The 20,065-nt window shown below is 32.7% G+C and overlaps 3 protein-coding genes across 4 annotated transcripts in view; 2 read left to right on the top strand and 1 right to left on the bottom strand.

Moving 5' to 3' along the window:
* Positions 1–858: 858 nt before the first annotated feature.
* Positions 859–1,439, bottom strand: LOC132185382 (E3 ubiquitin-protein ligase RHA2B-like). The gene is made up of 2 exons (XM_059599161.1): positions 1,252–1,439; positions 859–1,210 (listed from the first exon to the last, which is right to left on the bottom strand). The coding sequence occupies exons 1-2, from the start codon at positions 1,437–1,439 to the stop codon at positions 859–861; spliced, it is 540 nt and encodes a 179-aa protein (XP_059455144.1).
* An 8,257-nt stretch (positions 1,440–9,696) lies between these two features.
* LOC132183717 (lupeol synthase-like) lies at positions 9,697–16,537 on the top strand. Of its 2 annotated transcripts, XM_059597114.1 has the most exons (19): positions 9,697–9,746; positions 9,960–10,157; positions 10,822–11,007; positions 11,147–11,236; positions 11,375–11,572; positions 11,772–11,856; positions 11,973–12,139; positions 12,225–12,413; positions 12,524–12,637; positions 12,905–13,024; positions 13,114–13,236; positions 13,338–13,436; positions 13,603–13,659; positions 13,748–13,794; positions 13,885–14,028; positions 14,357–14,534; positions 15,272–15,352; positions 15,633–15,716; positions 16,161–16,537. In XM_059597114.1, the coding sequence occupies exons 2-19, from the start codon at positions 9,963–9,965 to the stop codon at positions 16,269–16,271; spliced, it is 2,268 nt and encodes a 755-aa protein (XP_059453097.1). In that variant the 5' UTR covers positions 9,697–9,746; positions 9,960–9,962; the 3' UTR covers positions 16,272–16,537. The 2 variants fall into 2 exon arrangements, with proteins under 2 accessions (XP_059453097.1, XP_059453098.1); XM_059597115.1 differs by lacking the exon at positions 15,633–15,716.
* A 3,089-nt stretch (positions 16,538–19,626) lies between these two features.
* The window catches only part of LOC132185381 (glycine-rich protein 5-like), a 5,680-nt gene continuing 5,241 nt past the window's right edge, over positions 19,627–20,065 (top strand). The window contains exon 1 of the mRNA XM_059599160.1: positions 19,627–19,746. Coding sequence (XP_059455143.1) covers positions 19,627–19,746 — 120 coding nt within the window. The remainder of the gene's footprint in view (positions 19,747–20,065) is intronic.

Raw genomic sequence — 20,065 nt, 5'->3', positions numbered from 1 at the left:
AAATATTAATTGAATGCTTAAATTTATTATTATTTATTGTGAATAATGGTTTAATAGAATAAATTTTGAATAATTAAATATTTTACGAGTTGAATCTCACTTATTTAAAAAGAATTTGCGATTATTAGATAACTCAGTTGAGAGTTATCTATATATGCATGTGCGTGTACAAAACGTTCAACTTAACGTTTACAAAGAATATGAAGTACTATTTATACACTTGATCATAAACTTAACAAGCTTCTAACAACTAACTGTAGCTAACAACTAACTCCAACTGACTGTAACTAACCGCAACTATATTAACAAACTTACAAAACTGAAAGTTTACATTTTGTACACGTGCATATATATATATATATATATATATATATATATATACATAACTCTCAACTAGTTATCTAATAGAGATCATACATGAGAAGAAAAAAATGTTAGAAAATTAATTACATAATTAAATTTATTATTATTGATTGTTAATTTAAGTTTTTGCCATGAATAATTGTATAACATGATATTAACTAAAGCAGAAATTTTGAATAATTAAATATTTGGAAAACTTCACAAAGGACCCCTGAATTACAACGGCATTTGAAAAGACCTCCAAATTTAAAGAACTTTCAATTCAACCATTCGAACTTTCAATTTAATGCAATATACTTCATCCGTCAATTTTTGGCGTTAACTCCAAACGAAAACGATTAAAAAGACCAAATTGTCCTTCAATTTTTGAACTCCTACTAGTGCAAGCTAGTCGCCGAGCGTGGATGCGTGTGTGAGAGAGAGAAAGAGGACACCAAAAACATATTAATGTGTAGCTTAATTAACACTGTTATTGATGCCATCACATACATACTCCTAACCAACAAAATGATCAATATTCCTTCCACTTCTTGTGCTCTCTCCCCTGGCTGGAAACAGCAGTGATCTGCACAAAGGGCAGGTCACCCGGCCCTCATCCACCCATCTATCCAGGCACTCCCTGTGGAACACATGACAACAGTTAGGCTGCTCCCTGACTTCATGGATTCTCTCCACGCAATTCAAGCAGACAGAACATAACCTATCCACATGATCTTCATCATCATGCGCCCCGTATCTTTCAAGAAGATTGCTGTATTCCATCACAGAAAGAGTCTTCTTGATCAAGCCCATTAGACTCTGGAGTGGGATTAGCGATGGAGATAATCCATCCATCACAAGAACATAACTTGTGGAATCAGTGGAATGGTCTTCTTCAGTATCAGCTACTTGTTCTGGCGAATTGTGGAATCAGTGGAATGGTCTTCTTCAGCATCAGCTACTTGTTCTGGCGAATTGAGAAGACCCAGACGAGCAAGTGCCACCATGACCACGAACTTCAAAGAGTCCAGCAGACCTAGTAGAAATCCAATGTTTATGCCTTTTGGGATCTTAAGCGCAATACAGATTAACCCCATGAGTATGAGAGAGGGGAAGACATATATATTGAAGGTTTTGAAGAAAATGGTTGGTAATTGTTATCTGGGGGGTGTCTTAGACTCTTTAAGTGGTGTGGAAAATTATAAACCATAGCCGTACGTTTTCACTACCTTCCTATAAATTATTAGAAGCTTAATTTTTCAATTGGGCCAATTGGGATGCTGATGTCACCTCTGTCTCCCGGAACTCGGTGGTTTGGAGGTAATTATTGTTGAGGTGGTGAATTTGCCTCTACTGGCCTTGTGGCAAGATAAGATGATTGCGAAGTCATGAATTTTTGCGCACAACTCCTTCATAACTGAATTAATGGCTTGTCGTATAGGACTACGACCAACAACCAGATGGTCAGGAGCCATCTTGTCAACTCAATTCCGATTATGATAGTGATGCCTTTTTGATGTTGAACCCAAGCCCAGCAATGGTGTGGCGTATCTCCCGCAACGAGCATTCAATACGATCGAACAGCTGATCATGATTGAAAGATAATAGAAACCAATAATATTATTGATCTTCAAAAGTTATTTATTCTATTACAAATGGTACTAATTTATAATGAAACCCTAAAGCTACTAAAGGATAAAATCTCTCAACAAAGGAAATAAAATAAAGAAGCCAGATATAATAATTATGGGATTACTTGATCATAATGAAATATTTGATGCCAAAGAAAGACTAATAATGAAAATCTTCTAGATGGAAAATCAGAAGAATTAAAGAAATAAAGATATTATGCTGAATATCTTCTAAAACAAAATCTGTCAATTAATTGTGTCAAATTCAAATTGCTGATTCTGAATTTTTTTACAACTTTAGGGAGAGATAGACCCAACAACAATTCATCGTGGAGCAAGAGTATTAATCAATTCACAGATGAAAGATGGTGACTTCCCTCAACAAGTACTTAATGTCTATTTAGAATCCAATAAGTTCACAAAGTTTTCATCCAGTTCAATCTATTAAATTGACATATATTTTTAAAACATATATTTCTTTAAAGACATAAGTCAATTTAATGAGTAATAATATATTTTTCACACCCATTTTACATGACGTATTTTTCACACCCATTTTCAAGCATGGTATTAGCATATAATCGATGGTTATTGGCAACAGGAAATAATTGGAGTATTTATGAGAAACTGCACACTAAACTATTCATCATATAGAAACATTTTCCCGATATGGGCTCTTGGAGAATATCAGAAGCAAGTTCTATTTGCATGATAACCTGATCAATGCGTAAGCAAATGATTGCATATTGAACTTTAGGAGCCCAAGTTGGCTTGAAAGAGAATGGTCTCTCCAATAATACATATTGTTAGAATATATGAAAAATATATTATATTTTTCGTATATTTTATAATTAGGTTGATATTATGGTTAGTACATGGTATCAAAGCTATTTCAATATGGTATTAGAGTCACTTTCTTGTGACATTCAAAAAACGTCATTGACGTTTCTAGGTGTTCTCTCCAACAATCTCATTGTTCCGCTACACCCAACTGTCAGACTACTCCATACGCCGCCCATTGGCAACCATGCGCCACGCGCCAATCAGGTTCGGTGCGCCGATTTGATAACCGCCTAAGTGGGCTCATTTTTCTTTTTAATTCTGGCCCATAGTCGACCCTTTCTTATTTTTGGCCCTAGTTGGCCCTGTCCCATTGTTGGCCCTTTTGAAGTTTGGCTCATTGTCAGCCTTGGCTTATTGTCGGCTCCTTTTTAGATTTTAGCCTGTCTTCAGCCCTTTTGATGTTGCTCATTGTCAGCCCTGGCTCGTTGTCGGCCCCTTTTGGAGTTTTGTCCATTGTCGGCCATTTTAAATCTGCATTCACCAGCCACCTGCTGCCATCACTGGCCGCCCGCTAGCCTCTATCTCCTCCAGCAACCTCCATCTACGGCTCGTTCCCAACCTCCGCCACCACCATCATCATTGTTTCGGATTTCAAACTCAATGTTTTAGAATATTCCACCTTGAGTTTGAGGGGGAATGTTAGAATATATGAAAAAGATATAATATTTTCCGTATATTCCATAATTATGTTGATATCAAATATTCTTTATTTATGGGTTGATTGTAATCAAATAAAGAGGATTTGAATGCTATACTTGTATTTAGACACTACTCTATAAATATGGACCTTTGTATTGTAGACAAATAAAGTTAATGAGCACAATGTAGCCCTTAGGAGTATTCCGAGTGGTGGACGTAGGTGTCTAATACTAACCACCCATAAAGTTCTTTGTGTTCTTTCTCTCTCTTGCTTCTGCTCATATTTCCACATCTTCATTATTTTAACATGGTATTAAAGCTATTTCAACACATATGTACAACTTTCATGCAAGTTACCAAATAAAAGCAGAAAATTCTCTAGTACTTGAAAGATGTAAACTATGTGATAATTAGTTTGATGTGAGACAAACAGCAACTCAATCATGTAATGCAATATAATATATGTGGGTATTAAATGTGCAATATCATGTAATATATATAGTTTTTCATGTTTTTTGTTTTTTAAAAGGAAAAATATACTTTAGTCCCCAAACTATCACTCCTTTTGTAATTATATATACTTCAAAACTTTAAAAAGTATATCACAAAAAAAAAAAAAAAAAAAAAAAAACTTAAAAAGTGATATCGAGACCCACATACTACCATTGCATGTCAAATTAGACACTTTTGTATTTTTTTTTTTTTCCCAAAATACCTATGAAGTTATTAATAAATAAAATTAAAAAATATATAAAAATAACTATTTGAAAAAAAAAAGAAAAAAAAAAAAAGCAATTAGGAGGCTAATATGAAAAGGGCCACCCCGTTTTGGTGTTTTTTTTTTTTTTTTTTAAATTTTAAATTTTTTTCAAATGGTTATTTTTTAATAAATTTAAGGGTATCTGGGGGAGGAAAAAGCAAAAGTATCTAATTTGCCACACGGTGGTAGTATGGGAGGTCCTAATGTCAAGTTTTAAAGTTTGGAAGTGTAAGTGAAAAATGGGTAATAGTTATCGGGCTAAGGTTTGAAATATTTTCTTTTATTTCAACCAAAATCATCTTTGCAAAAGAATTTACTCAATTTCGTAGAGAAGAACCATTTCTGTAGTACTAAATAAGAAACCTTTTGGAAAGTAAATTCTTTTTGACTTTCTCGATAACATGCCATATTTTTAATACGTGGCATTTTCTAAGTGTTTCAGTGTAAAGAAACGGCTTAAATTCCATAATTTAAGAATCTACAATTTATTTGAAATCATAAAAAATCCTAATCCCTTTTGAGACTATTTACAAATTGTTTTTACCATATTTAGAACATAAAACAATCTTTTATTGAAAAAACTTCTATTGTATAATTATTGATTAGAGGCTTTAAATGACTGCCTAAGTCACCTAAGGTTGAACCGGCCTGTGAATAGGTGTATTTTTATTTTTATTTTTTTAGGTTCTGTGAACAGGTTTTATCAATTCTCACGGTCACGGATAGGCTGAGAAGGACGCCTCATGGACGAGCCTTTCTACGTCTTTATTTTCTTCACACGAGTCTTCTTAGCATATGCAATGAGTGTGACATGGAGTGAAGTAAGTCAAACTGAAATTATGGATTTAACTTATTTGAACGAGTAATGTTATATATCACTCTCATATTTTTCTTATATCTCCTTAAAATTAAAATTATAATTAGATTTGTGATAAATCACTATTAAATTTTGATCTAATAATAATTTTAAAAGTCATATTAATTTTAAAAAAATACCAAAAAAAAAAAAACATAGGGTAAAATTTAAAATTAATCCGATTAAACCACTGCAATGTGATGACACGTCGTCAGACAACAAGACCTAAGAAGACAATCTTGTTCAAATACCTATTCAAACAAGTAGGTTCTATCAAATCAAGATCTCTCTCATTAAGGGTTGAATACCTACTACTTATTCCTCCCATCAAAACTTTTCTCATGCATTAAAGACAGTGGCGGAGCCAGACAATTTATATTTGGGGTATCGCTAAAAATTTTTTTTTAGCGTACTAAAAATTTTCTCCACCCTAAAAATTTGGTAATTCTCACAATATATGCATCATAAAAAAATATTTATAAAAGCTCATAAATATGTGCTCAAATTGATATATTAGAAATGTAACATGTCGGCAGTACTATATCAAAAAGACAGAAATACCAAAAAAAAAAAAAAAAAGTGTTTAAATTAAAACTGCACTTTACCGTCTCATAGAAGTACAAAATTATCAAGTATCGAATCTTTGAGATAGAAAAAACGAAAGAGAGTGAGTCATTGACTTTAGGGCGCTGTGTCTTGGATAGGTAAAAAGAAATATATATATATATATATATATATATATATATATTTGGGGGTGAAAAAAAAATATTTAAAAATCTCACGGCACCCCCAAAGATGTATGTGGCTCCGCCACTGATTAAAGATTCGAGTTATCCAAATATCTTGTCCAAACAAGTAAGTTCTATCAAGGTCTCTCTCATTACACTAGATTTCATATTTATATGTTGAAAGAAACTTAACCAACTGAATACGTTATTAATACTTGTAAACCCTAAAAAATGTTGGGAAAAGGCGTTTGAAATAGACTTTTATCTCCCTTTTATTCCTCAAAAGTGATGCGATTTTTAAAATTATTATTGGATCATCATTCAGTTTGGAATAGATCAATGTTAAATTTTGATCTAATGGTAATTAATTAAAAAAAAAAAAAAAACACATCATTTTTAAGAGATAATAGGAAAATAAAAGTCCTACGCATAACATTATTGTGACATATATATTAATTTAATCCGAATGCCATAATTGATTATCAACTTAATTAACTCAAGCAAGCTAACGAGCAATGGTTATAAATCTTAAGGGATCGAAAAATCTCGTCTGCTTACTTTTCAAGTTGATATTTGTTACTTGTCAGTAACAAATTAATATGACAGGAAAGGAAGATAGAGATTTTTCAAAGCAAACTACAAATATGGCACCTTGTGGTGGATGTTGAACCCTACTGGGGAAAGCTGGATTTGTTGTACGTATTCTTTGAGTCACATGCAAGCTTCATAATTTCTTATTTTGTCAACTTGAAATGATCAGAAATCATTGAATTGGGGCAATGATGCAAGGCTTTCCACATACAAAAGATTGCAATGACAATTCAAGTACCACTTTCACTAATCTAATTGGTGGATTAATTTTTATATGGGCCCTAGATTATTTGTCTCCTTCACACCATTTACAAGCCTTTATTACTTTTTCTAACCTAGCAACTTTAATGTAACCTACTAGCAGAGACCGAATCAGGATTTTTTTTATGAAAGCATAAACAAAAATATATTAAGATTTACATTTAAATTAATATATAAAAAATAAAACTAGTATCCATTCGATGTTAAAAAATATATATAAACAACATAAAACGAATAATATAATTATTTCTTAATGTATTTCAATTTTCACCTTAATTATCTATCAAAATGCAATCTATGATCTTTTTCTTTTGCTTGATAAGTGAAGAAAGGTAACACCTTTTTCCAACTCCTGAACATGTCGAATCGCCTAATAATTGGCTACCAAGTGTACGTGGTAGTATTTGCAAGATAATTTTTAAAAGTTAGTTCTACTCGATATTTGTATTTCTGTAAAGCTCGAAAAAAAGGAGTTAACTATATATATTCAAAACGAATGTTCTCTCGTGCTACTCAATGATCAAGGGGCAGTTACAAGTATGATAACCCTCAATCATTATACTTAAATCGATGAATGCATATATGTATGGCCAACAGAATGCCTGACCAAATTTGATGATCAGATGGGCTAGAGCTGGTTTTTGGACAGACTCTACAATATAAATTACCCAATAAGTCAAAAAAATCATGATCAACTAATTTGGAGTGTTCTTGATATAGCCTTCTCCCTACGAATTAAACAACCATGTTTGTTGTTATATTTGGATTACCCTAAAGTTAAGAATTTGATGAGATTAATGAAGATTAGATTACCCAAAAATTAAAGATTTGATGGCTTGATGTGATTGAATAACCCTAAATTAAGAGATTTGATATTAATTAATCTCATCAAATCCCTAACTTGAGGGTCATTCAAGTAAACTCTCACATTTGTTCCCATGCATGGATCGTGCAAGTAATTTGGGTTGATTTTTTGGGGCCTTCATTAGAATAATTGGAAATTTGAAAGGCTACAAGATTGACCTGGTCTTGTTGTCCACTGTCGAGTGGTATTATTGTTCTGAGAATAAGTTAGAATATTAATTAAAAAATTCATTTATCATTTCTTATAAACTAAGTTTTAAAACTAATTGACATTTTCAATGATTTCGTACAAGTAATCTTGAGTTTGACCTATGCCTCCCTAATTTACTTTCCATCTTTATCAATCTCTGCACGCTTAAACATTTGAAGAACTGGCAATTGAACAAAAGCAATAAATGAATAAATTAAGAAATACAGAAAGATAGTGGGACTTTAAAGATAGAAAGCCAACACGAATTGTAAATTGAGTAAAATTCTTCCCCGAGTAACTATCCCATAATATACTTTGACACTCGCTGGCTGTTTATTAAATGATCCTTCTAGTCTTTGTAGCTTTAATGCTTTTTGATTGTTAGTTCCATGCATCACCACAAAGCTGCTCCAAATTTGGCTTGGTTCCAAGATGTAGAATCTATTTAGCTGAAAAGCACTATACTAAAGGCAGTAGAGAAGAAAGAAAGATAGGGCATTATAGCTTCAACTCAAGAAGTAGCATTCCCATATGTATCCGTTGAAGAACTATATTACAATATTGACGTAGCAATACCAATTAATCAGCTACGTAGACAGCAAATCGCAATAAAATATCTTTGAGTAAAATTCATGGTTCTATGACTGCAGGCTTTTTGCGACTTGAATTTCAAATACCCACTTGAAAATGTGCACAAAAAATATCCAAACTAGGGACGAGAGTGTGGCAACCTGTTTATCAAGACTTCAAAGCTAAAACCGATAAATTTTTCTTTAAATTCGATTAAAGGAATTTTTTTCAATTCAATCTATCAAATTGAGATATGTTTAAAATGCATGTGAAAATCAAATATATTTTTAACACGTCAGTTTAATATACTGAATAGGAGATATGTGGTGATCTCCAAATTAACTCCAATTCTTTTGTGACTTCTTATGCCAATAAAATGCATGTGCAATAAGACTCTTAACCACACTTATCTCATAAACAGGTAATTGAGTCATATGCCCGGCAGAATTAGGAATTAGGATTGTTCTCTTAGAGTATGATTGTAGGAAAACTTAAGATCGAATTGAAAATTGAAAAGAGAACTCATATGGAAAAATGATACGCTAATTATACCATGGGGTATAGGATGATGGGTAAGGAAGCTGAGAAATTTTAAGTTTTCTCACTTATGAGAACTCTCTCCTTTATTTAGTGAAGTCAAAACATCTTCTAAAATTAATCTATTTATCCAATGTTTGCGCCGTAATTACTCTAAGGGCATGACATTGATGAGATAAATGTAAGATGGTTAAAATTAATTTTCTCACAAATTCTAAATATTTTGTATGGACATTTGTTGGAGGAAATTAGTAGAAAATATATATATATAGTCGCATCAGTGAAAAGTATAAGGTTTTGAAAACTTTGCTAAAAACGTATATGATGAGAACAATTAACACGTAATATTGTGACTACCTTGCTGAGAACGTACGGTATGCATGTTAGGTTGATAATGGTGCAAAATATTAGCCTCACGACGGTATATTTTATGTATATTTCTAACCCTAAACCACTCAAAAAATCAAAGTAAGAATTTTTTGTATAAAAAAATAAATAAATAAATTATTTTGTAGTATTTTTTTATTTGAATAATAGTAAAATGTGATTGATATAATGTAAAAAGTAAAAATATTGAAAGTAAAAATAGTATAGAGCCATTTTTTGGCCATTGCCAAATTTGACAGAAGAATGTCGATCAAACAAGCAAACAGGAGAAGATTAGGTTAGGTGGATTTAAAATAATAGTAATAGAATAATCTATAGAAAAACATATATTAGAAGTTTGATTCCACTCACCAAGCAAACTTCTTTACCTACCACACGATCTCTTCTCCCCTCTCTTTATATATATATAGAGACAGAATCTTCTGGCTTTCATGCATCTCAGTCGAGTGTTCTTTTCTCTAGACGTACGTGCCACTACTGCCACCCTTTTGTTTGCCTCTGGGGAACAAACTCAGAATTTATATTCCTCTTAAAAAACACTTTCAAGGTACCTCTCTTTCTTTGTTATATATGATATCTAAGGCCATTTCAGCTGCAAACACATGGCTAACTTCTTTTACCATGTTTTTGTGTTTGCTGCATAATTTCTTTCCGACACTGCAAATGATCTCTTGTTTCACATATATATATACAATATACTTGAAAATCATGTTGCATGTCTGAGTAGTAGTGTCGGTTAATATTTGTTACATTAATATAGAGGATGTGGAAGTTGAAGATAGCCGAAGGAGGGCCGGGGCTGGTGAGCGTAAACAACTTCGTCGGGCGGCAACACTGGGAATTCGACTCTGACGCCGGCACTCCCGAAGAACGTGATCAAGTTGAAAAGGCCCGCCACGACTTCAAGAATAATCGGTTTCGGATGAAACAGAGCTCTGATCTTTTGATGAGAATGCAAGTAGGTTAAAGTATTTGATTAAATGATTAAATTTACTTTTTATTATGAGTTCAAATCTTTAATTAAATATTCTACGTGGTAGGTGATCTCACTTATTAAAATGAGAATTTGAGTTCACAAATGAAACGAAATGTTAAGTATTAATTGTACGATTAAATTTATCTCTTTTTACCAACTTCAACTTTTAAAACAAGTGATAATTTAATTAACAATACATAGCTATATATCTCTACATGTATGCCTCTTCATTCTCATATAGTTTCTTTGAGAACCATGATAGGCTGTTAGTCTGTTACGGTTAACGTGCCATAGAAGTTACTACTGTTGGTGGTTACTTTCTATGTGGGTTGTATTTTTGTCAACATTGGTTTGTAGTAGATCGGTGAAAATGTATGAATTTAGTGAACCCACGTGTGTGTGTGTTTTAGAAACTAGTATTCTCAAAATTAGGTTAAAGGTAACTTGTATGAAAGTTGCTGCAGAAGAAAATCAGATAAGAAAGACATGAGAACCAAGTATGTTTACCTCATCGTCCCCTGCTCTTTGTATCAATGATAAGATCATATATATGGTTGTGATTTGTGTTAGGATCTAGAAAATTTTGTGAGGACTTTGACTTATTTTTCACTTGGACATTTCTATGTTTGATATGGAAAACTCACAGCTTAGGAAGGAGAATCCATGTCCACCAATTCCAGCGCCAGTGGAAGTGAAAGAAATGGGGGTGATAACAGAGGAAGCAGTGATTACTACAATGAGAAGAGCATTGAGCTTTTATTCCTCCATTCAAGCCCATGATGGCCACTGGCCTGCTGAATCTGCTGGCCCCTTGTTTTTCCTTCAACCCTTTGTATGTTTTTTTCTCACCATTATATATATATATATATATATTCTTTGTTTATTTTTCTTTCACTAAGATATAAGAATACCTATGCCTGCATAAATTGTTTGCTAAATCTAACTTAATTTCATAATATTATGATATGTAGGTAATGGCATTATACATCACTGGAGGTCTCAATGCTATTTTTTCACCAGCACACCAAAAGGAAATTATTCGATACTTGTATAATCATCAGGTTTTATTCTTTTTTCTTTCTTTTTTTTTTTTTCTTTTTCTTTTTTTTCTTTTTTGAACATAAGTTTGTGTCTTTGAAGTCCTAGCTAGACAACTAAAAAAATTGGCTAATTTTTAAACTTGTGTATTTGTTGGATAGAACGAAGATGGAGGTTGGGGCTTCCATATAGAGGGTCACAGCACAATGTTTGGGTCAGCTTTGAGCTACATTGCCTTGAGAATACTTGGAGAGGGACCTGAAGATGGTGAAGATGGGGCTATGGCTAGAGGCCGGAAATGGATCCTTGACCATGGTGGTTTAGTGGCTATTCCTTCATGGGGAAAGTTTTGGGTCACGGTATATATGACCAGTTGAAAGTTGAAACCATTACCTTATGTTGGTTTTATCTAGCTGACACCTAAAATTATAGGCACAGATTGAAAATTAAAATCAATATTTCATTTTGTTTGCCAATATTTCTTGATAATATGCATATGCATGAGTCTTATTGTTTTATCTGTCGAGTGAAAACTCAAATGTCTCATCTCATGTGAAGGTACTGGGAGTGTATGAGTGGTCAGGCTGCAATCCACTACCCCCAGAGTTCTGGCTTCTTCCTAAAATCTTCCCCATGCATCCAGGTTTTTTCCACTCACATCTTTTTGTTGGAAAGCACATTTAATAAGATAAAGGTGTGTGTATCAAAGAGTTAGCTTTAGTGCTTTTATCTGATACTCAAGGTGTTCATTAATTACAGGCAAAATGTTATGCTATTGTCGCTTGGTTTACATGCCAATGTCTTATTTATATGGGAAGAGGTTTGTTGGTCCAATCACTGGATTGATTCAATCACTAAGACAAGAGTTATATAATGAGCCTTACCATCAAATTAACTGGAATAAAGCCCGGAATACAATTGCCAAGGTTAGTTGAATCTTAATCCTTCTGTATTTCTTTTTGCAATTATAAAGATTCCTGGTGAAATTACTCACCCATGTTGCTAATTTAGGAGGATCTCTACTATCCGCATCCCCTCATACAAGATATGCTATGGGGATTTCTTCACCATGTAGTCGAGCCAATCCTGAGCTATTGGCCATTTTCAATGATGAGAGAGAAGGCACTCAAAGCTGCCATTGGTCATGTGCATTATGAGGATGAGAACAGCAGATACCTTTGCATTGGAGGCGTTGAAAAGGTCAATAACTAGTGTGCTAGTGTTGCATATGCAATCAATATATATATATATATCAAAGTACTTGATATTTTCATTAATGAACTGAATTGTCAAGGTTATTTTTATTGCAGGTATTATGCTTGATTGCCTGTTGGGCTGAAGATCCAAATGGGGAGGCCTACAGGCTTCATCTAGGCAGGATTCCGGACAACTATTGGGTTGCTGAAGATGGCTTAAAAATTCAGGTTCTATATATATGATCACCCCTCGCCTTTCATCTAGACTAAAGAAGAGAATAAATAAGAAAATAGAATATTCTAACATGGTCTTATGTGGAACAAGAACAAACCAATTAATTATCACATCCAGAAACATGTGTTCATGTTAATGTAGTCACATATATACTTGAAGCATTTGCCCAAAAGTCAAGCCTGCAAAATCTTGGTCCATTTAAAATCAAATATTTTATTTTGAAATGTAGTAATAAATGATGTCTGGTTTATCTGATGTAGAGTTTCGGCTCTCAGATGTGGGATGCCGGTTTTGCTATTCAAGCAATTCTCTCTTGTAAGCTAAACGAAGAGTATTGGCCAACACTTCGTAAAGCACATGAATTTATAAAGGCTTCACAGGTCAGAAATATATGAGAAATATATGATATACTCCTTACATTGTTTTTCCAAAGATAATGCTTTAACATAATAATCATGTTATTTTCTAGGTTCTAGAAAACCCTTCAGGGGACTTCAAAGCTATGTATCGCCACATAAGCAAAGGAGCATGGACATTTTCCATGCAGGACCATGGCTGGCAAGTCTCTGACTGCACGGCTGAAGGGCTGAAGGTAATCCCTCAACTCTATCAAAATACATTACCAAAACTAAACATTCTCCAGGTTTCTTTCAAAGCATAATCTGACATTCGACAAAACCTTCTCTTTTGCAGGTTGCAATCTTGTTCTCACAAATGCCTCCAGACCTTGTTGGGGAGAAAATGGAGACACAGCGGTTTTATGATGCTGTGAATGTCATTCTTTCTCTACAAGTAACAAGTCAACCTTTCAAATTCTATTTTTGACTCAGAAATTAAGGATACATAAAATGTTGTCTGGTTTCTAGCTAAATTATCCAATTCACTTCTGAAACTTTATTATGATTAAGCTTTCCCAAATGCTTCACATGAATAATTGAAATTTCAATTGCCACTACAGAGTAGCAATGGTGGCTTCCCAGCATGGGAGACTCAAAGAGCATATGCTTGGTTGGAGGTAACTTCTCAAAGCTTGACAATTACAAATCGTCATCTTTTATATACTCTGCACTCGTTAACATAATTTTTTGTATCTATTTTCTCAGAAGTTCAACCCCACAGAGTTCTTTGAAGATACCCTTATTGAGAGAGAGTAGGAAATCTTCAACACAACAACATATCTATACAAAGCTATTGCTCATATTTGCTTCCTAACAACAAGGTTGTGTCATGCACCTTATAGGTACGTAGAGTGCACTTCATCTGCAGTTCAAGCTCTGGCACTCTTTAGGAAGCTCTATCCCAAGCACCGGAGGACAGAGATAGACAGTACCATTTACAGGGGAATTCAATACATTGAAGATGTTCAAGAACCTGATGGATCATGGTAATATGTTTTCTTCACACATTAATTATGCTCTATATTAAATTTGGAGAAAATGTTCCAACTCGATCAAAACATTTTCTTTAATATCAAATTGAATAATCAATCAGTTGTCTCCATACATCTAAGATAATGTGACAGTGAAAAGCAGTCATTGATATATATATATTTTTATAAGATCTGATCTAAGAACTGATTTTCACTACCACATCATCAAATTTTATGGCAGTTGTATTACATTCTACTAAATAGCATTACTCTATAGGAAATGAATAATTAATATTTTAACCTAATTTAAGCATTATTGAAGGAGAAAATATCATTTTTACAGGTATGGCTATTGGGGTATTTGCTACACCTATGGTACATGGTTTGCTGTAGGGGCACTGGCAGCCTGTGGAAGAACCTACAAAAATTGTCCAGCATTGCGCAAAGCTTGTGAATTTTTGCTATCAAAGCAGCTACCTAATGGTGGTTGGGGAGAAAGTTACCTGTCAAGCCAAAACAAGGTATGGAACAGATCTATTCAGTTTGAATTTAGATTCCCGAACTGTAAATATAAAAGAGTTTCTATTGAGTTCATTTGTCCGAACAAAGAAAGCGTTATCCAAGACTAGAGGCGGATACACAACACCTACCCCTGGTAAATTTTTTTTACAATAGAAAATTTTTTTAAATTTTTTTTAAAAAAAAATATTTTGATGCCCAAATTTTCTACTAGCTCCTATAAAATAAACCCAAATTTCATATCTTTGACACTTTTAGCCCCTATAAAACTCAACCAAGCCCAAATTTCATCCCACAAATCAGAGTAAATTGAAGGAGAGTGTGTTTTACACTACTTTTTACCTACGAGGCTACAACAATTTTTTTTTCTTTTGCTTGTTCATTACTTTTGGCTATTACTATACGCCGTGATTCTGTTCTATAAAGCCTGTGATGAAAATTCTTCTGTTTAAACAATGAGTCGTCTTTCACAGGCCGCATCTTCATTATATTTTATTATTTTATTTCTGACCCTATTATGATAAATTCTTAGATCTGCCACTGTCCAAGACCTGTTCAGACAGATGGGTCACATAAGAGCTCTCTCATATATAGAGTCGGAATTACTAACAAGTCAGACAACAAGATTGTTGAGAATTTCTATCCCATAAATATGTATACTATATACGAAACCATATGACGCAAAAAAAAAAATGGAGAATGAAAGGAAAGAACTCAAGTTTGTTTTTTTGTGAAATAGGTTTGGACGAATATAGAAGGCAACCGTGCAAATTTAGTCCAAACCGCGTGGGCCTTGTTGTCCCTCATTGAGGCTGGGCAGGTCGGTGCATCATTTTCTCTTCAAATAGTCAACTATTTGCACTGCACTATAACATAGCATTGCTAATGCTTCATCTATAAGAAGACCAAAGAATGTAATAATATTTCGCTATAGAAAGAAAAAATATTACCAAAAAACTCTATGTGCATGCATATGAACAGAAAAATTAACATCATTTACACAAATAAAGTCAAGAAAGTATGAAGCTTAGATATTCAACTTTTAGGAAATACAAACATACCCATATGTTGATTTTGAATGTTTTCACAACTTTAATTAGGCCGAGATAGACCCAACACCAATTCATCGTGGAGTAAGAGTATTAATCAATTCACAGATGGAAGATGGTGACTTCCCTCAACAGGTAATTCATGTCTGTATATTTAGAATCCAACACATTTAGATAAGTTCACAAAGTTTTCCTACGGTCCATGCTATTAATTAATTAACATGTCTTTAAATTAGCAACGATTTTCACGTGCTTTTGAAGACATGTGTCAATTTAATGAGTAATGCTACTCTTCACACTAATGTATTTTAAATAGCTTTCATTTTCTCTAAATGGTTTACATGGAAAGCCACTCAAAACACTTAACTTTAGCTGGTATAAATTGAGTGTGATAAATAGGTGTGAAGAGTAGCATTTCTTATTTTCTTTCGATCCAATTTAAAGGAAAACTTTATCCATTTAAGTGTATGCAAGTTGGTACTTTTTTTTTTTTTTTTTTTCTTTATCAAAATAATTTTTTACTTATTAATTTATTTTTTCAAGCATGGTATATATATAATCGATGGCTATTGGCAACAGGAAATCACTGGAGTGTTTATGAGAAATTGTACACTAAACTACTCATCATATCGAAACATTTTCCCGATATGGGCTCTTGGAGAATATCGGAGGCGAGTTCTGTTTGCATGATAACCTGAATGCTTAAACAAATGATTGCATATTAATTGAACTTCAGGAGCCCAAGTTAGTTTGAAAGAGAATGGTCTCTCTCCAATGCATATGTACAACTTTCATTCAAAGTAACAAATGTTAAGAATGCTTACCAAATAAATGCAGAAAATTCTCTGCTACTTGAAAGGTGTAAATTATGTCGTAATTAGTTTGGTGTGAGACAAACAGCAACTCAATCATGTAATGCAATATAATATTAATATATGTGAGTGTTAAATGTGCAATATCATGCAATATAAACCTTATAGTTTTTTTCAAGTTTTTTTTCTCTTTTTGTTTCTCTTCTAAATTTTGCATGAGGACCATGTTGCATCAATATCTTTGCATATTCAACTTTCAAATAAAGCGCTTGTAATATAGTTATTTTTATTAAAGTATTAATTAAATAATTGAATTCATTATTTTTTTATCAATTTAAATAAATAAGTAGTGATTTAATATGATATTAGAACTTAGGTACTTTTGAATTTAAATCTTAACTCTACAAATTAATTTCTCATTTCAATTAAAATAGCGCGTGTTGTCTTTTGAAATAAATGGTGATTTGACACTTTCGATATTTTAAATTATGCCTTTCTTCCCAAAAAAAAAAAAAAAAAAAGTTCTCATGTTCTCTTTTTTCGTTATGAGTTATAAAAGCAAACGTAAAGGTAATTTTCTTTTTTTTTTTTTAAAGAGCAAAATCAGTCTATGTAAGTATGTAACTACATTGATTTGCAATAAGCTTCATGCATGTGGTATGCAAAAATAACAAATAAGTCTCTACTATTAACTTATGTACAAAATCTTGGTGGATTCCGTTAGTGAGCCACGTTAGATCGAATTTTATAACGACACTTGTTACCCGTAATGCACATGACACCTACTTAGACCTGATATTATATATACTTATTTGAAATATTTTCTCTTCTTCCGCTCTATTTCAACCCAAAATCTATTATTCATACCACAGAATTATTTGTAAGCCTCAGCTAAATAAATAACCCAACAAAACTTAATAATAAAACACACTTCTTCATTAAAGTACTCTGTAACTATCAAATACAATAAATCAGAAATCCAAATACGTCTCTAAAATATATTCCCCCATGCAGCAGCATAGTCTGGGTCCATTAATATTTAAAAACTATAACTTCAATTGTCTCAAATTCCAACGAATTAAACAAAAACAAACACAACACACTTATTGAAACCTCTAATTCTAATTAGACTCCAAGAACTCCCTCCAAGAGCTACCTGAGTATCTCAACTCGAGGAACCACCAGCTAATTCTGAAAAAATTACAACAAATAAGGATGAGCAAACAAAATTCTTGTTTGTTTAAACAAACTAATTAATGTTTATTTAAAAATTAATTATTGTTTGTTTAAACATTAATTAATGTTTGTTTAAACAAAATTATTGTTTGTTTACAAGAAATGGGATTAGGGGATTTGTAAGTTTAAACAAACTAATTAATGTTTCATATTGCAAATTATTGTGAGCAAACAAAATTCCCATAGAAATATTTTTACAATAAATTTATCCATGGTCACCGTTATATATGCCACAAAGACATCAAATATCACAAATCAGTGATATACTTGCAAAGTGCTTGTAGGTTTAGCTTTCCATGTAAAAACCCATCACGAATATTGATAAATTATATTCTTAATAAACTTCGATAATAACTAATTCTCCAACTAAAAATCCATACAAGTATAGATCAAGGGTTTTTTTTTTTTTTTATAAAGAAAAACAAAAGGAGAGTAATACTAAACACACTCCCACTTCTCCAAACTCATTATCGCACTTCTTTAAAGTCATCGATTAAATTACTGTTTAAAAAATATATTAGGTTGGGGGAGGAGGCATGGCCCCCTTCCTCATCATAAGTTAGGAGATAGTGTTTGGCAAACTCTATTCCTATTGTTACTGTAGCTAACATGGATTGATGTAAGTAAAAAACAAAAAATGTTTGGTATGGAAAAGTAAAAAAGTTTTGTTTGTAGTGATTTTTTTTATTTGAATAATAATAAAAAGTAAATGATGTGATATAAAAAATGAAAATGTGAAAATGGTTTTATATCAGTTTTTTTGGGGAAAAAAAAAAACAAAAAAAAAGCATGAATAATACTGTTGAAAGGAGGGAAAAGGGTTGCCAAACGGGGTCATGCATGCTCCTATGAGCACAGCTATTCAAGATACGGTTGGTGGTGACATACAACGACATTCATGGCATGCTCCATAGCAATTAAGCTAATTAATTTGAAACTTTGGACTAATAAAGTTATGCAACAAAGTACACATTACAGGGAGAAAAATATCGATACAAACAGAAGAAATTAATCAAATGAAATTATATCAGAAATATTAAAAAAAATTAGAAAACCCAAATATATATATTTATAAAAGTTCATAAATATTAAATAAGTTAAATTTTCAAGTTAAATCACGACCCCGAAAGAGACAATCAAAGTTTATAAACATTAAACAACAAAATAAACTGTTTATTCAATCATTCAAATTAATAGTGAATTTATTAACAAAACTGTTATGCACCCTAATGGACAGAAAAGCAACTGCAAGGCTAATAATAATGTGTCTAAACATCTGAACAGTGTCGAAGAGGCAACTGCAAGCCACAGCTGAAATATTCTCATTTTTTATGTTCTTGTAGGATAATGTTATCTCCACACTTGCTATAAATACCGTATTCTTATAGGATAATATAATGCTACTTATTCCATACTACTGTGATTTCATGAAAGATAAAAGGATGAGAATTTTTGGTCTGTCCCACATGTTATCTCGCATGGTACATATTTGTGAGAGACCAAGCTAATTAAGAAAAGAAAAAATATTTTCAGATCAATCCATTGATGACAATAATTTTTTCTAAATAAGTCAATCCATTCAATCAATATCAATATGAATTTTAACTAACAGCCAGTGCTAACAGCAGTAACTAGCCCAGATGGAAATCAAAAATCCATATATGTGGCTGTGTAAACTCTTCCTTCTTCTCTCTGTCTTCAAATTAATTTCAGCACAACTTCTCAATTGAAGTGAATACGCTGCAGAACTGTAAACATTTTGAGACTTTTAGCATAAACAGGAAATATAATGATATATACAGACAGACAGACTACTGCACAAATTTATTAACGAAAATCAACAGGAAATATCAAGTAAACAGAGGAAAAACAGAGGATTACAAAAATTTAGGAACTTTGGGCTGTGACTCACCTTGATTTCGATTTTTCTAAGAACCCCGCCGGACCCAAAAGCAACCAAAGTTATGGAGAGTGCTCAGAGAGGGAGAGAATAAGAGATGAAGGCTATGGAAATTATGGAATGGTGGATGGAGGCTATGGAGGCTATGGAGCGTCTGCTGCGTTTGAGTGAGAGAGAAAGAGAGAGGAGAAAAGAAAAGAAAATATGGGGAAAAGCCGTATGTGGGACTCTGTGAGAGAGGGGGGAAAAAATAAAATAAAAATTTGGGGTGCTGTGCAACTTGGGTAGGAGAAAAGAAATTTTTTATTTTTTTTATTTTTTTATTTTTGGAGGGTGCTTGACCTGGGATCTGATCCCCTGAAATCTTCAGGAGATTCCAGATTCTGAAATTATGGGATCCTGACCGTCCACTTTAATCTAAAGGCCAGGATCCCGCCACGTGTCCCACTGAATTAAAAAAATATTCAAAATAATAAAATAATATTTAAAATTTAAAAAGTAATTATAAAAGAAAATAATAAAATTTAAAAACAAAA

This window comes from Corylus avellana, chromosome ca6 (assembly GCF_901000735.1).
Source record: "Corylus avellana chromosome ca6, CavTom2PMs-1.0".
Taxonomy (NCBI): domain Eukaryota; kingdom Viridiplantae; phylum Streptophyta; class Magnoliopsida; order Fagales; family Betulaceae; genus Corylus; species Corylus avellana.
Note: the sequence above shows the minus strand (reverse complement) of the source record. Positions and strands in the feature narration are given on the sequence as shown.

Excerpts from the sequence above, each read along its gene's own strand:
- LOC132183717 (XM_059597114.1), top strand. The coding sequence starts at position 9,963 with ATGTGGAAGTTGAAGATAGCCGAAGGAGGGCCGGGGCTGGTGAGCGTA. Across the intron at positions 12,140-12,224 it reads CCCGGAATACAATTGCCAAG|GAGGATCTCTACTATCCGCA; the intron begins GTTAGTTGAATC and ends TTGCTAATTTAG. Across the intron at positions 12,638-12,904 it reads AAGATGGCTTAAAAATTCAG|AGTTTCGGCTCTCAGATGTG; the intron begins GTTCTATATATA and ends TATCTGATGTAG.
- LOC132185382 (XM_059599161.1), bottom strand. The coding sequence starts at position 1,439 with ATGGGGTTAATCTGTATTGCGCTTAAGATCCCAAAAGGCATAAACATT. Across the intron at positions 1,211-1,251 it reads TCCACAATTCGCCAGAACAA|TTATGTTCTTGTGATGGATG; the intron begins GTAGCTGATACT and ends TGATTCCACAAG.